The sequence below is a fragment of the Stigmatopora nigra genome, chromosome 2 (genome assembly GCF_051989575.1).
Source record: "Stigmatopora nigra isolate UIUO_SnigA chromosome 2, RoL_Snig_1.1, whole genome shotgun sequence".
In the NCBI taxonomy this organism is placed as follows: domain Eukaryota; kingdom Metazoa; phylum Chordata; class Actinopteri; order Syngnathiformes; family Syngnathidae; genus Stigmatopora; species Stigmatopora nigra.
In genome coordinates, this window is record NC_135509.1 from 2,769,631 (window position 1) to 2,786,009 (window position 16,379).

The 16,379-nt window shown below is 39.3% G+C and overlaps 2 protein-coding genes and 3 long non-coding RNA genes across 5 annotated transcripts; 2 read left to right on the forward strand and 3 right to left on the reverse strand.

The window, feature by feature from the left end:
* Positions 1–389: 389 nt before the first annotated feature.
* Positions 390–4,353, reverse strand: LOC144191364 (hydroperoxide isomerase ALOXE3). Its single transcript, XM_077710894.1, has 14 exons — positions 4,037–4,353; positions 3,765–3,969; positions 3,609–3,690; positions 3,428–3,547; positions 3,269–3,372; positions 3,026–3,198; positions 2,814–2,957; positions 2,539–2,742; positions 2,357–2,443; positions 2,130–2,296; positions 1,296–1,417; positions 1,134–1,234; positions 889–1,059; positions 390–816 (listed from the first exon to the last, which is right to left on the reverse strand). The coding sequence occupies exons 1-14, from the start codon at positions 4,181–4,183 to the stop codon at positions 637–639; spliced, it is 2,007 nt and encodes a 668-aa protein (XP_077567020.1). The 5' UTR covers positions 4,184–4,353; the 3' UTR covers positions 390–636.
* LOC144191380 (uncharacterized) lies at positions 3,636–5,534 on the forward strand. The gene is made up of 3 exons (XR_013325009.1): positions 3,636–4,768; positions 4,852–4,989; positions 5,392–5,534. It is a non-coding gene; the product is annotated as an uncharacterized LOC144191380 (long non-coding RNA).
* LOC144191348 (F-box only protein 30-like) lies at positions 5,097–8,902 on the reverse strand. Its single transcript, XM_077710893.1, has 3 exons — positions 8,628–8,902; positions 6,404–8,134; positions 5,097–5,807 (listed from the first exon to the last, which is right to left on the reverse strand). Exons 1-3 carry the CDS (start codon positions 8,805–8,807, stop codon positions 5,598–5,600), a joined length of 2,121 nt encoding a protein of 706 aa, XP_077567019.1. The 5' UTR covers positions 8,808–8,902; the 3' UTR covers positions 5,097–5,597.
* A 2,766-nt stretch (positions 8,903–11,668) lies between these two features.
* Positions 11,669–12,891, forward strand: LOC144182037 (uncharacterized). The gene is made up of 4 exons (XR_013324728.1): positions 11,669–11,927; positions 12,333–12,427; positions 12,502–12,647; positions 12,724–12,891. It is a non-coding gene; the product is annotated as an uncharacterized LOC144182037 (long non-coding RNA).
* A 942-nt stretch (positions 12,892–13,833) lies between these two features.
* LOC144211762 (uncharacterized) lies at positions 13,834–15,499 on the reverse strand. The gene is made up of 3 exons (XR_013329652.1): positions 15,463–15,499; positions 14,005–14,091; positions 13,834–13,933 (listed from the first exon to the last, which is right to left on the reverse strand). It is a non-coding gene; the product is annotated as an uncharacterized LOC144211762 (long non-coding RNA).
* Positions 15,500–16,379: the final 880 nt, after the last annotated feature.

Here is a 16,379-nt window from a genome sequence, read left to right on the forward strand (position 1 = left end):
GAACCGCATCTTTCGGTATATAAGTCGCACTAGCCAAAGAATGTCAAAAAGGCTCTAAATGCTGGGATTTTCATTTATATTACTATATTTATAGGTGTTTGGTTATGCCTCGAGAAATAGCTATTGGAAATGATAGTCTAATGTTGACGGAAGTAAAGATGGGGGGAATGTGGTTAAGAAGGCACTGTCGCCATCTGTGGGTGAGTTTTATTTTACATGTCAAAATCCTCTCCATCTATAGTGATGATGTGTTGTTGTTTTTGTTCTCATATTTATGCAATGATAAAAAAACTTAAGGTGATGATGTGAACGATAAAAAAGAAAAAAACATTTAATCTCACCACTTTTTTAAATTGATGATAAAAGACACAAAGTGAGAAAATAGAATCTTATTTTCTTACTGGTATTATATTTATTTTCACACACCAAAAAATAGTGAAAAGTGGCATGAATATAATTTTTTTTCAAGATTAGGATTACATTGTTCTGTGAAATATTATATTTAGTGACCAAGTTAAAATAACGGAAAGTAGTGTACAATCTTTTCAGTTGATATATTGTTATAGTTATATGATATATGTTTGCTGATGACCATAACACCAGAAATAACTATTTCTTCTGATATATATTACCTTCCTATTTAATAATACTGCTGTCTAATTGACTGGGGTCCAAATATGTGTACGGCACAACAAGCTTGGCATTTCTGTCCTTAATGGCGTCACTAAGATTGGACAGCTCAGCTCGGAAGTGTTTCATCATCTGTTTAACTTCGCATTCTTGGAATCTTTCCTCAGGATACGAACCCAGAAGTACCTGGCGACGTGGTGGAAAAACATGATCAAATCCCTCCTCATTTGAAGAAGAACCATTTCATTGAGGACTTACAAAATCAGAGAAGTCCAAGACCAGCAGGTACAAAACGTTTGCTATGGCCGCCGTCTCGCCGATGCTGGGGAGCGTTTCCAAAATGGTCTCCATGGTGGACTGCCCTTTGACCGTTGGAGATGGCTTGCGCAACATCAGAGAACCGTTGGGGGTGAACATCTCGTAGTCAAACTAAAGGGTCCAAAGAAAGTTCATTTGTCATTTTTTAGCCAGCAGTTTTTATTTTTTTTGACAAATGGTCTTACTTGTCCGTTGTTGACGGCAGCATGCTGAGCTGCCGCGGTGAAGATGACCATGGTGATGAACTTCACCACCTCGTCCACCCTTTGGAAGGCCCGTGGACACCCTGTGACAAAGGTATGGCAAATCTGCAGTTATTGTGTCCATCAATGAATTTGCTTTCTTACCTGAGGATGTTTTTCCTAAAAAGCAGTATGTGAAAATCTCTTGAATCCAGCCTTGGAGCTCCGGGTCTTTCACCACCTCGTCGTCCGAAGGATAGAAGTGTCCCACTACGGATTTCACAAATCTGCCAAGTGGAAAGAATTCACCGTCCGTCTCAAAGGTAAGCATGACCGGACGCTTGGTCGCCGGTCTTTTGGTCCCTTTTGGTCGCCGGTCAAATGTACTTGGATATTAAACAGTGCTTAGATATTAAACAGTACTTAGATATTAAACAGTACTTAGATATTAAACAGTGCTTAGATATTAAACAGTACTTAGATATTAAACAGTACTTGGATATTAAACAGTACTTGGATATTAAACAGTACTTGGATATTAAACAGTACTTGGATATTAAACAGTACTTAGATATTAAACAGTACTTGGATATTAAACAGTACTTGGATATTAAACAGTACTTGGATATTAAGCAGTACTTGGATCTTAAGCAGTACTTGGATATTAAACAGTACTTGGATATTAAGCAGTACTTGGTTATTAAACAGTACTTGGATATCAAGCAGTACTTGGATATTAAACAGTACTTGGATATTAAACAGAACTTGGATATTAAACAGTACTTGGATATTAAACAGTACTTAGATATTAAACTCTCTCTCTTAGATATTAAACTCTCTCTTATGAATATAATTTTGAGAGCTGGTTTCAACAGTAAACTTTCTGTCACCATTTGATCGGCGACCAAATATCCGGCGACCAAACGTCCTGGCACCCAAGGTAAGCATCAATTTCAATTAATTTCCGTCTGTTACATAGTGAAAAAAATGATGAAATACCTGTGGATGATGTCCCAGAGTTTAAGTCCATCATCTCTGTAGTAGTAGTTGGGAATGGACTCCAGTCCTCGACGGCGAATGTCATCGGGTAGACAGAGGGATGCGTACGTTAGCTCGGCGTGGCTTCGCACCATTAGCTCGATGGTGCCCTCGTCTCCCAAGGAACTCTACAAGGAAGTCCCAAAATTAGAAACAGTGATTTTCCCAAAAATGAAAGCAAGTCCTACCTTGTTAAACACCCCAGACGCTCCCAGCAAACTTTCTCGGGCCAAAGCGTTGACGTGTAGAAGCCATCGGAAGTGAGGAATCAGCAACTGCATAGAAAGAGATATTTTTAATATAGAAACATTCTCCTTTAATCACGAGTAGAGTCGCCCATCCAATGGCAGACCGTCTTATACTCAAGTACCTTATAAATGGGATGAATCAACGAGAAGTTGCGGAGAAGGCTCACGGCCCAGGCCTCGGAGACAAAGTGAGTGTTCAATAGGTGCGACACGGCCTGGTGAGTCATCATGTCGGCATTTTTCACAAATATCTTGGCCAGGAGCCAATCAGTCTCCGAGTCGCTAGGCAGGAAAATGGGGTTGTCTGGAGACGGTTGTTGGTGGATCTGCAAAAACGTGTGTACACTTTGTAAAACACAAGGATCTTCTCAAGCATAGACTTGGTGCTAAAAAGTACCTGGATTGCAAGCGGGATCAGTTTTTTCTCAGGGTTCAGGTACAATAGACACAGGGGAGCCGGTACTTGGAGATTTTTGCCGTTATAAGACTTGCCCTGGATCCCACTCAAAATCTTTTGGTCGTAGAGGAACATATTTCCTCTCTGCACCAGAGTCGAAGTATTAGACTTAGTTCGAAAAACACGGTTCAAGGCGCTTTTTTTGTTTATACCTTGAACTCGTTGTGGAAAGGCATGCCGACATCCAAATACGGCTTCACCATTTCTTCCTTGACTGGGAAATTTGAAGGAAGTTCCCAACACTGTTTGATCACCATGGGGTTGACACCATTTAAGAATTGGAAGCCGTAAAAACTGTCATCTTTCCAGTGTTCGGAAAGGTACTCTAGAAAAAAAATGCCAATGGATTAGGTCAAGTGAGCCATTGGTTTTGTTGGGGTGTGGAAATAACTGACCTGATATTTGTGTTTTTCTCTCGCAGAACATGGTGGGGATGTCTTGGATGCTTTTCCAGCTTTCCTGGGAACCAAGCATCCCCTTGGATTTGAGTTCCAAGGCCCTGGAATGCAACACAACTTAAAACTGCACCAAATCATCATTCTTAGAAGATTTACCCTGAAAGTGCGGCCGACTTAGACTCCTGAATTCTGCTCTTGGACATGCGGATTTCAGCTGGGACACTTGTGGTACTAAAACTACTATGGTGGGGGATATTTTCATAAGTGGAAGCCCACCTGGAAGAAAAGACAACATTTAGATATGTTTTCTTTAAGTGGAAATGAGAAGAAACCTAACTGGAAATTGCTCTTTTTCAATTGCAGCTCTTCTTTGCGGTGCTCGATCCACAACGAGCGATCTTCTTCAAAAGACTTCATGGCTGAAAACAAGCCACATATTTGTCTCCATTCCAAATCTTTTGTAAAAAAAAGAAACCCTCCAAAATGTACAAACCTTTTCCTCCTCTCAACTCTACCACTTCTCCATTTGTGAGCCATTGGTAGCATGGAAAAAGAATGGTATCTCCTTGAGGTGTTTTCACCACTATTTTCCTACAAAACCATTCGTCATCATGGAGGAAAACACCAGAGCTTTTCTCAACCCTTAGCAACAGAATTTCCCCCAACGATTCCTTGGTTTTGATGGTGTAAGTGTCACTCTAGAGTTAAAAACACAAGGCATTAAAAAAATGGATTCCAGACACGGTGAGTGTATAATCGACTTACCGTCCCAGTCTTAAAATCAATGCCCCAGTTATCCAAGTCTGTTTTCTCGCTCTGATCTCGACTGCCGATCAAGGTGACGAGTATGTGGTCAAAAGTTCCCGCACATTCCCTTCCACCGGTTGTGACTTCCACCTTGTACTCCGCCATTCTTACAGAGTCGCCTCAAGTGCGCTACAGACGGTTCTCAAACTTGACTTAAATGTTTCAGGTGGTTCTACCAGTTTTCACATGTCATCAGACTTGAAAATCTGTCCCACCCACAGCTAAAATGTAGCATTTTGATTACCCCCTTTGGCACTTTTGTCATTGCGAAAAACATAAACGTGCAAGTCCAGTTTTCAACATGCCGAGGAATGTCGGTTTTAGGTGTATGTTAGTAAAGCCAAGTTTGAATATTGCAAAAAAAAGCCTGGAGGAATATTCATGTTTGTACATGCACAACAAAGTTGTTAAACTTGATTTTAAATATGTTAATGGCCACAGCAGCAGTTTAACTTTATGTTAAGCTGACTTTAAGAGTGAGACAAAGACTGTCAAATGCCAAAACTCTATATAGAAATTGCATGACTCCAACAAATACAAATTTGAAGACTAAAAACTAAAAATTCCATGTTTTTTTGCAGTTTTACTCCACTTACCTTTCCAGTTTCATTACCCAGTCTGGTCCTGGTCTGCTGTGGGTACTTGGACTGACCTTCAGTGCTTACCAGAGTGACCAAGACATTATTCAAGGTAGCATTTTCCCCGTCCATTGTCATTTTCAGCATGTACTTGGCCATTTTGGTCTAATGGGAATTTTTGTCAATGACATACAGTGGTCAACCATTCTGCTGAATAGAAGTCGGTCTTTTAAAGTGACCCTGGACTAACTCCATTCACCAATGGCTGACTGGCTCAAGGCTTCATTGGTGATTGAACTTGTAAACTTGTTGTTTCCAGATTTCCGGTTAATGGTGAGTTTTGCATACAAATTATTTAGTTTTGTGATTTAGTAGAAGTTTGAGTCATGTCAAGACCAGGATACACATTATTATGAAAACCATGTATTTTATTGTCTATTTTTAATATACATGACAAAGTTCATAGTTCAAAATGGCTTAGAATTCAAACAATTTCAATAACATTTGAAGCATTCGTGCAAAAAAACACCAAAATCTGTTATTGTGCATATTTCACTGAGCGGTAGTAATAAACTTTGGTGAGGTTTCTAGTTTCTTTAATCAAATAAGTCACTTGCGTTGGCAGTAAAGCGTTATTTCATTAAGGCAACAAATTGTACTGATAAAAAAAAGTGTGCTATTGGGCTTTCATGGTCCATTTGAGACGGAATTTTCATTGTTGTAAAACTTTTACAGGCTTAACCGGCTTACAAAGTGAATCTTGTTGAACCTGAAAGCTCCAAAACGACAACATTTCTCCAAGTAAGTTATTTTCTTCCAACTTGATTGAACATTTTCAAAGTGGGAGAAGTAATAATACACAACGTGGTCTTCTTTTTCAGCCCCTTGGTGAGCTACATTTCCCATTGGAGTGCTTTTCCATGACGGTGCTTTTCAGTCTCTTATGAGGAATTGTCCCCAGTTTTGAAATATTTGGACAGCGGCAACGTGGACACGGGGCTGAGGACATGACGCAAACCCGGTAGGGGAACCGGCTCGGTCTGCTGCTCTGCCGTGTTGTACTGGCATGTCTTCAAGTGGTTGGACATGCTGGGGACGTCTGCAAAGCCCCACCTTGGGACTGGGCTGAAGGCAGTGCTGAAGCGCCATACCTGAGGACAAAAACCACAAAATGTTAGCATGGTAGGCTACATAACAAACTCCAAATCACTGGTATGTACAATGCACCAAGTCAATTAGGATGTGGACTTTTCGCCTTGCAAAAATATTATGGACTTATAGAAAATGTTGCTAGTGAAAAATAGAAAAAATATAGTTTTTTCCCCTCTATGTAAGTAACTTGTGAAATACTTTAGAATTTATTTATTAAATGAAAATGAACTGAAAATGTCCTCAATGTTTTTTTATTACCACCAATTCAGGGTGTTCACCATTGTTAGCTGGGATAAGCTCCAGCACCCCCCGCTCCTAGTGAGGACAAGAAAATGAGTATTATTAAGAAAAGTGAAGTTAACATTGTCACAACAATTAATTGGCTACAGAAAATGGTAGGTGATATCAATTACATTTTGCAATAAAGATATTATTGACTATGAGAATTAAAACACAGAAAAATATGCCGGTACTATCTGCTCCTATAATACTGTGGATGTCCATTTTCACTTTTCAACGAACCAAAACTATAACTTCTGAAGAAAAAAAACACAACATTATTCTCTGTAGTTGGACATTTTCGACTCAAACTCACCTTGTGTTTAACCCGCCACGTCACGTGACCACCAGAGCTCGACCTCCTCTCCCACCGTAGCTCCACGATGCCTCTGTTGTGGAGGAGACAAGCACATACGTCTCTCATGGTCCGCGACACCAAAGACAGTTGACACAGGCTGAAGCCATCCAGAAAACCAGCAACATGTCTCAGGATCTCATTGGGGAGTCTGCTCAACTGATCCGACTGGGGATGATGGTCCGACCGCCTGGATTCTGGGAGAGGCTGCACCCCAAAGGCCCTCAGGTGGCGGTCATGGACCACCTTGGCCCCCGGCGTACTGGGGTAAAACCTACGCTGGGAGAAAGTACAACCGTAGAACGCCAAGGGACAGCGGTGCTCCATCCAACCGTTGAGCCCGGCGTGGATGTCGCCGTGGACGTTGTCGAAATGCCAGGCGAACTCATCCCGTCGGAAGGACTGCGCGCACACGAAGGGGAACATGTGCTGGTCGCGGCTGTTCCCGGGGAAGTAGTAGTTGCAAAGCCCCGCCTCCACCTTTAGGGCCTCCAGGACTAGACTCAGGCGCAAGGCGTGGAAGGGGCTGGGCCAGGAGATCTGCGGGGAAGCGTGGTCGCAGGCGGACGCCGAGGCCATGTCGCCCACCCTCGTGTTGGTGACCAGGACCGCTACCGGGAAGGGGAAGGTCTGCGTGCCCGAGTGGACACGCCCACCCTCCGCACGGAGCGTGTCGGAAATCCTCCTCACGTCTTTGGACTCCTCCAGGCAGAAGATCAAGGCGGTCGTGATCAGGTCCATTTCTCCCAGGCCGGCAAGGTCGTCGTCCTGTTGCAGGTCGGAAGTGTCCGCCGCTTTCTCCTGCGTTTGCGAAGGGCGGGGCTTGCGCTTTGCCCAGGCCGGGTCTCTTTCTCGCGGCGTTGGGGACGTGGGCACGTCGTGAGGGGAGTCATCGCACGCTACGATCTCCAGGCAGATGTTTGTCAACGGACTGGTCTCGTCCGACGTGCGCCTGTTTTGAAGGCGCGCCAGCCCTTCCAGTTTGCCTACCTGCCAAGCAGCTTCCGCTTTGACCCCCTCGGCGAGGCCGTCATCAGACTTTGAACCGCTAACCAACTCCAGAGCCGCGGCCAAACTCCTGGCCGTCTGCAGGGTGGCCTCGTACAGTTTGTTGTAGTGCGGCTCGGTCAGAGGGTTCAAACCCGCGGCTACACGGTCCCCGGCCGTGGGCGGATTTAACCCCACCAACGCCAACAGTTCCAGTTCCGTCACCCTGCTGACAATCCCATCTGGGGAGTTTAAGCAGTTGGGTTGGATACTGGGCGTAATGGCTATCAACTTTAGCGACTCCAGCAAAGTGCGCTGGTCCTGGAGGGCCAGGGCCATGTCCAGTTGCCCCGCCTCCTCCACGCCACGACTCAAGCGATCGTACGAAGAGTAGTCCGTGCAGCTGACCGGCCATCGGTTCCACTCCATGGTGCAGCAGACCACCCCGGCCGGACACAGGGGCAGATGTGCCGAAATCTGCCGGCGAGCCATGTGGGCGGGGCAACCGTAGGCGCTGTTCAAGCAGGGCACCCTCGCCAGTGGGCATAGGATGTTGTGTTCTTCCAACTTGCACGCGTGGAAGACAGCCCCGCACGCTAAATTGCAGCCGGTGAGATCGCAGGAAATGCCGGGCTGAGGTTTGAGCGTGCATCTTTGGTTGACACAAGTCATGCAGTGGGCGTGCACGTCAGCCATCTTGAAGGCCTGCAAAACAAAACATAAACAAGGTTCATTGATCAGCAACAATTACAGATGAATTAAAGCACAATAATGCAAATGATCTGACAAAAGTTGCCAGTAAAAATGTACATTTCAGGGTTTGTCATTTTAGATTTGGAGTGCAGAAATCGACTCAACTTCTGCACCACCATTGGTAATAAGAATAAGGTAAAATACACTACTTTAATGATAAGCTATATAACTTTTGCTGGCCTTATTTTGAATTAAGCATGCAAAGGATTTGATTTTTTCAAACATATTAAATCTAAAGCTTATTAAATAATTATTTACCCTCGGTTTTTAACTTGCAATTCGTTCAGATTTGGGGAAACTGGGGTCTATTTTTTTAAGCCATCTCCAGCCTGGCTAGTAAACTTGGCTAATAACATTTAGCATTGTTGAAAGTTTCACTGTTTCATTCCATGTTTACTTGGAGAAATAAAAACGACATTAATGAACAGAACAAGTGGTTTCTTACCTTTTCTTTATCAAATGTTGTGCTTGATTGGATTTGAGTAAACCCAGCGATTTGGGTAGTTTGTGAAGGATTAATAGTACTCTCATTCGCCCTTCGACTTCCTTGTAAAACGAAACGGATCACGTGACCGGCAAAGTTATACTCTATTTTTGCCATTAACCTGTAAAATATAAAGTACATTTCATAACTTGAGTTGTATTTATATTAATGAAGCAAATTGCCATGGACTCCGGTCACAGAAAACGTTCTTTCTATGAATAATGTAAATCTCACATTGATAACCTAAACCCGTTGTGCATACACGTCAAAAAGGGGCCATCTTTATTGGGGCAATGAAACTGTGTTTTGATTTTGGATCTTTGAATAAGAAGACTTTTTTGAAGGAGGGCTTTACAATATATAGTAAGACAGCTACTACTTTGAAAGTTTGGATGTGTGAGTCGTATATATAGTATCATTTAAATGTCTAAGGTAAAAAACATACACTAAAGTGCATGTCATCACAATGTTCATAATGTGCAATACTGTATTTTAAACGACTAAAGCACAACCAAAAAGTATTTACAGCTCCCCCACTAACTAATGCACGTTATGATGAAAACAATGTATTTTTTAAAGTATGAAATCCCAATCAACACGTATTCACAGCCACGCCCCCCTCACACCCACTGACTAATGCATTTTATTATGAAAACAATGCATTTTTTAAAGTATTAAAGTCCAACCCAATAAAGGCATTACCAGCCCCCATCCCCCACACATACACATACACGCCTTGTCTAATGTACGTTAATATGAAAAGATTGTATATGTTTTTTGCGTCTGTTTTGAATGGGCGTGGTCGCTGTCAGAATTCAAAAAGCCGATGTCAAACTCCGAAACGCCTGATGGGCCTGGAGGCCGAACGGCTGTCCGTTGCAGAGCTGCTCCAAAGTGACGATTTGCCGAAGAAAGCCTGACAAACTTCTCACGGGACGATGCAGCACATTCGGTTTGTTGTCAATCGGGGGTTGTCAAAGCCCCAGTTCTCGCCGTAAGAGTTGGCGTGATGTAGCCCCACTTGTATGTAAACAGTTGCATGTTTGCAAACAAATCGGCTACATTCCGTTACCGATCGCTCTTTATTTAACAAGTAATCATGCTATTGTGTCTTTCAGTCCCTCAACGAGCACCGACTGCTGGGAAACATCAAGAATGTGGTCAAAACGAGCAGAAAGGAGCAGCTTGTCCACACCATAACAAATGGAGTCATTTTGAAATACTAGTTCCGATTTTCGATATCCGTTTAATATTTAAACGTCAGCGTTCAGTATTCAAAGCTTTGCGCAATTAGCTAGTTTAACATAATGAAAACACTAACTAGCTTGGGTTTTTTTTTTTAAAGCACAGACCTGTGGATGAGTCACTCACAAATTCCATTAAAGGAATGAAAGTAATCCCTCGATTATCGCGGCTAATGTGGACCAGACAGGGCTGTGATAAAATTGAATCATACCTATTGAATTGGATTTAGTTTAAAAAAATACAATCATAGCAAGTGAAGGAGTAGCTCTTCACATTTTTCTCAACTTAAAAAATAATAATAACTTAAATAAATTCTATACCTTTAGCCCCTTAACTTTCTTTTAAGACCTCAAGGCTAAACAGTAATCCCTCAATTATCACGTTTAATATAGACCAGACAGGGCTGCGATAAAGAAAAAATGTAAAGTAGGTTTATCCCGATTGAATTAAATTTTTAAAATAAATACTATAGTGGCAAGTGAAGGAGTAGCTCCCACTTGTGACTTTCAATGTGGCTTTTCACATTTTTCTGAACTTAAAAAAAATAACCTGCCATGTAGTGGTACTGTGCACTTAAATAAATATACTTTTAACCCCTTAACTTTCTTAAAACAAGGCTAAACAGTAATCCCTCAATTATCATGGTTAATGTAGACCAGACATGGTTGAGAAAGGAAAATTTTAAAGTAGGTTTATCCCTATTGAATTTAATTTTTAAAATACTATAGTGGCAAGTGGAGTAGCTCCCACTTGTGACTTTCAATGTGGTTTTCACATTTTTCTGAACTTAAAAAAATAACCTGCCATGTAGTGGTATTGTGCACTTAAATAAATGATATACTTTTAACCCTTTAACTTTCTTAAAACAAGGCTAAACAGTAATCCCTCAATTATCATGGTTAATGTAGACCAGACATGTTGCGATCAAGGAAAAGTTTTAAGTAGGTTTATCCCTATTGAATTTAATTTTTAAAATACTATAGTGGCAAGTGGAGTAGCTCCCACTTGTGACTTTCAACGTGGCTTTTCACATTTTTCTAAATTTAAATAAATAATCTGCCATGTAGTGGAACCGCTAATATTTGATAGATTAAAACAATTATGTACTTTTACCCCATTAACTTAAAGACCTCAGGCCTTAGATCTTTTAACTTTTAGTTTTAAAAGTGGTTTTGACAAAATTTAAGTGAGGCATTTATTCAACCATAGTGCAGGGGTCATTTTTGACTCATTTAAACGTATGGTAAAATAACTTTTCTTTTTAGGATATTTGTTTTTTAAGAACGAATAGATTTGAAATGATTGACTGAAAAACTCAAGGCAAAAGTAGTAGGCCCCAAATGTTTTATTTTTATTTTTCAAGATAAAAGATTTCCCCAATTCTGGTAAAACCTTCCTTGCGAAAGTATTTTTACTTGCCCATTTGCAAGGTTTTACCTTCTATTTAAAAAAAAATGCATAGATTGATTCTGGTGTTACATCCAGCACTGATCTATGCATTTTTTCAAGATAAAAGTTGAGACCTTGCAAATGTTTTTTTTTTGTTTCCAGAATTCCACCCAAGTCAAGATGGACTACACCACTCCCCCATTCTTCCTGATTCTGGTAAAATCTCACTTGCAAATGGTTAAGATAAAAAACATTTGCAAGGTCTTTCCTTTTATTTTGAAAAAAAATTGTAGATTAATTCTGGTGTGACATCCAGTGCTGATCTATGCATTTTTTTTCAAGATAAAAGGTAAGAGCTTGTGAATATATTTTTTACTCGACCATTTGCAAGATCTTTTATTTTGAAAAATGTCTGAATTGGGAGAATTCCACCCAAGTCAGGTAAAAAAATTTGCAAGGTCTTGCCTTTTATTTTGAAAAAAAATCATAGATTGGTGTTGGTGTAATAGCCAACACTGATCTATGCATTTTTTTCAAGATAAAAGGTAAGACCTTGTGAATATATTTTTTACTCAACCATTTGCAAGTGAGGTTTTACCTGAATTGGGAGAATTCCACCAAAGTCAGGTAAAAATATTTGCAAGGTCTTGCCTTTTATTTTGAAAAAATGCATAGATTGGTGTTGGTGTAATAGCCAGCACTGATATATGCATTTTTCAAAATAAAAGTTCATGCTTTGTCCTAAACTTGATGTATTGACCCCTTGTTTCCAGACAAAACCTTGTGAAAAGTTAAGTTCTTCCCTTTTATTTTGAAAAATGCATAGATTGGTCTAGTGCCAAGCTATGCATTTTTTCAAAATAAAAGACCTTGCAAATGTTTTTATATTTTCCCAAACATTTGCAAGGTCTTACCTTTTATTTTGAAAAAATGCATAGATTGGTGTTGGTGTAGAAGCCAGCACTGATCTATGCATTTTTCAAAATAAAAGTTGTCCTAAACTTGATATATTGACCCTCTCTTGTCTTACAGAATTCCACCATTGAACAGATAGGCTCAGACGCCTTAATTTTTTTTCTCCGCTGGATGGTCAACGTGAACCAGTCTGACATTTTTCAAAATAAAAGGTAAGCCCTTCTCATTGGTTTTTGAACTAACTGTACTAACCCCCCTTTTTCAATTTTCGAATCTTCTCCACCAGGGGGTGGAGAAGATTCGATTTTTTACGATGCTGGACCAACAACGGGAACCAATCTACAAACTTTTTCAAAATAAAAGCTGGAGCTTTTATTTTCTGGATTTCCTGCTGGTGACAAGAGGAACTACTTCATTTTTTCAAAATAAAAGGTGAGCCCTTCTCATTGTTTTTTGAACTAACTGTGTACTAACCCCCCTTTTTCAATTTTCGAATCTTCTCCACCAGAGGGTGGAGAAGATTCGATTTTTTACGATGCTGGACCACCAACGGGAACCAATCTACAAACTTTTTCAAAATAAAAGCTGGAGCTTTTATTTCCTGTTTTTCCTGCTGGTGACTGGAGGAATTGCTTCATTTTACTCAAGTTTTTCAAAATAAAAGCTTTTAAATGTATGCATGTGTTTTGTCTTTAAAAAAATGCAAGTAAACATTAAAGTTTAAAGATTTTATTTAAAAGTAAACATTTTAAATTTAGAAAACACTTAGAAAAATTAAATAAAAAAAGTAAACACTTAAAAAAAATAAACACTTAGAAAACTTTTAACAAAAAAAGAATTAACACTTAGAAAAATTTTAACAAAAAAAATAGGGGGAATAAACACTTAGAAAAATTTTAACAAAAAGAAAAGGGACAAAAAAGCTGGGGAATAAACACTTAGAAAAATTTTAACAAAAAAAAATAGGGGGAATAAACACTTAGAAAAATTTTAACAAAAAAAAAAGGCAAAAAAGCTGGGGAATAAACACTTAGAAAAATTTTAACAAAAAAAATAGGGGGAATAAACACTTAGAAAAATTTTAACAAAAAGAATAGGGGCAAAAAAGCTGGGGAATAAACACTTAGAAAAATTTTAACAAAAAGAATAGGGGCAAAAAAGCTGGGGAATAAACACTTAGAAAAATTTTAACAAAAAGAATAGGGGCAAAAAAGCTGGGGAATAAACACTTAGTAAAATTTTAACAAAAAAATAGGGGGGAAAAAAGCTGGGGAATAAACACTTAGAATTTTTTTAACAAAAAGAATAGGGGAAAAAAGCTGGGGAATAAATGCTGGGGAGTAAACATGAATATACATGTAAAAAAAGCTGGGAAAAATAACAGAAAATAAATTTTGGAAGAAAAGGCTTGGGGATCATACACCCAGAAAGATGGGAGTATAAACATTTAGAAAATAAAATAATGGGAACAAACAGAAAAAAAGGGGAAATTTTTAGAAGAAAAATTAGAAAATAAAATCTGGAGGAATAAACTTGGAAATCCTGCTCCAACATTAAATGAGACCCTTTTTACCTTAAAGAGCTGCGGAAACAAATGGCCAGTGAAACATCATGATGATGATGATTAAGGCTTTTATTTAATTTTCAAAAATACAGAGACACCATATGATGCAAGAGAGACATCTTCAAGTAGACAACTGGCAAGGAAGTTCTCAGACCTGCAAAAAAAAAAAAAGTTAGAATACATAGAGACTGGAGACTCAACTTTTTTTGGGGGGCATTGTTTTACCTTGATATAACCCAGTCTTGTCTTCAGTAATCTCAAGAGTTGACATTACATTGAAGTGTTGGTTGGTGTGGACAGTTTTTTCTCCACCTGCAGATGAAGAAAACAGTTATAGATGAACAAAAAAACCTCTTAGAAAATAAAGTAATAAAACTGTGGGAATAAACACTTCTAAAATAAAAATGGAGAATAAACAGTTGGAAAATAAAATTAGAAAAAAATAATTGGGGAATAAAGCTATAAGATAAAATTAAAAAGCTGGGAGAATAAACACTTGGAAAATGAACTTAAAAAACTGGGGGAATAAACACTTAGAAAACAAAATTAGAAAAAAACTGGGGGAATAAACAGGGAAAATGTGCACACAAAAAAACACAAGTTAGCATAAAGAGTTTTAAAAGCCCACTTTTTTCCTTTGCATTAGTCACTCATACTAATAATTAGTGTAAAAAAATAGTAAATTATCAAAATGTTTATTAACAGAATTATCCTTTAATATTATGAACAAGAGAATAACATAAGAACATAAATAAAGTATGTGCAATTTTAACAACACTTTTACACAGTTAAATATATTTAAGTGTTGTACATACACTGCGCCCCCTAGTGGCTAATACAAGAACTACAAATGTTAAAGAAAATTATTTTTTTTTAATACAATGCAACTTTCTTCCCCGGACCGTGCCAAACCACCAGGCGGGCCGGGTCCGGCCCCCGAGCCGTATGTTTGACACACCTGGTTTAGATAAAATATTTAGATTTTAATAAATGGATTAAAGGGCCCAAATATTCAGTTTTTTATAGATCTAAAACAATGTTTATTTTAGCTTTTTAAAAATATTTTCATAAATAGTTTTATGTTGATGCTAAACAGGGAAAACGTGATTAAATCAAAGTAGTTGGGAGTTACCAAACGATTACAGAATAGAGAAATCAAACAAGAAATTTAATCAAGATAAAGAATTAAACTAAGTTGGTTCCAACTGCTATTTTCCCTTTTCCAGATAAGGTTATTAAATATACAGACCGACGTTAACAGTTGGGAGATAGTTGGCTTAACAGTCTGGTAAAAGTGATTTTGTTTTAGAAAAACAATTACAAATGGAAAACTATCGTTACATACAACTCAGGACGAACTAAATCATTCATCTGGATGTCATTTAAGAGTGAGCACTTACCCAACAAACTGTCGGTTGATGTCACGGCGTTAATGATTAAATATAAAGTCATGCAACACGACTCAAAGGAAAACGGACAACATACTATTAAGTCAAATTGTGACGCTGACGCCATTGCCAACTAGTAACATGGGGCACAAATAAGCCTAAACTTAAAAATGCAGACGGTTTGTTAAACCTGGCATTAAACTACGAGATTTGTGGGCGTTTTGGGCTCAATTATTGCTGAAAAATATATAACGATAGCGTGATAAAAACGAATTTAGGCCAGTAAATTGCTTACCTCGTTGGCGTGCGTGTGGACCGTCAGGCTTTCGAAAAGGAAGTGCTACTGCGCATGCACGTAATTAACACATCTGCGTCACCAAAAGGCGTAACCACGTGAGATGCATACTGTGAGCAACGCCACAGTACGACAGTTATTACTTGATGGCCATTTTGTGTCAGTGACAATCGAATAGTATATTGTCAACATAACTTTTACTTTGAAATAGTTGTTAATATAGTAGTTTTAAATGGTGTGGAATTTCATTAACACTAATGTTTGAGTAAATCAATTGCATGCTTAATGAGAATTAGATGCATTCTTTCCAACATCCAGTCAAATCATAGCATTAAATGATGAGAATTGCAATTTTCCACAGTAGCCACGCGAGGTCAGTGCTGTGCCTAGTGTCCAGGTTCTTATTATTGGGGGGGGGGGGGGGGGACGCAAAGACGTTGTTCTGTGAATGAACGCTAGGTGGCATCAGGAAACTGCCACCGCTGTCCTTGGTGCTGAAATCCAATTGGCGACCTCCCCAACGCTGAACCCATTCAAACCCCCCATCAAGTCAAAGTATGCACGCTCCAAGTCAGTCATTCAGAATTGTAAGATTATCTACTGTAATATGATATGCGGGTGAGAAAGACACATGGAGAGTGAAACAAGATTGGGGGCAATAGAAAGAGGGAGCGAGACAGGGTGGGAGACAAAAAGGGGAAAGGAACCTTGGGAAATATGTGTTACAGAGAGCTAGAAAGTAATTGAGGCAAATAAAGATCGATGGTTAAGATTGAGAGAGAATGTGTGTTTGAAGATAGAGAGGGAGTGACAGCCATAGGGTGTTAGAGAGGGAGAGAATTGGAAAAAGAGCTGGGGTTAAAGGAGAGAGAGAGATAGAGAGAGAGAGTGAGAGAGAGAGAGAGAGAGAGAGAGAG

What these genes read in the sequence shown, in the direction of transcription:
- LOC144191364 (XM_077710894.1), bottom strand. Translation starts at nt 4,183, where the DNA reads ATGGCGGAGTACAAGGTGGAAGTCACAACCGGTGGAAGGGAATGTGCG. An exon ending in AGAGTTGAGAGGAGGAAAAG is followed by an intron (nt 3,691 to 3,764) that starts GTTTGTACATTT and finishes GCTTGTTTTCAG; the next exon opens with CCATGAAGTCTTTTGAAGAA. An exon ending in TTTAGGAAAAACATCCTCAG is followed by an intron (nt 1,235 to 1,295) that starts GTAAGAAAGCAA and finishes CCTTTGTCACAG; the next exon opens with GGTGTCCACGGGCCTTCCAA.
- LOC144191348 (XM_077710893.1), bottom strand. Translation starts at nt 8,807, where the DNA reads ATGTACTTTATATTTTACAGGTTAATGGCAAAAATAGAGTATAACTTT. An exon ending in CAACATTTGATAAAGAAAAG is followed by an intron (nt 8,135 to 8,627) that starts GTAAGAAACCAC and finishes TTTGTTTTGCAG; the next exon opens with GCCTTCAAGATGGCTGACGT. An exon ending in CGTGGCGGGTTAAACACAAG is followed by an intron (nt 5,808 to 6,403) that starts GTGAGTTTGAGT and finishes TTTTGTCCTCAG; the next exon opens with GTATGGCGCTTCAGCACTGC.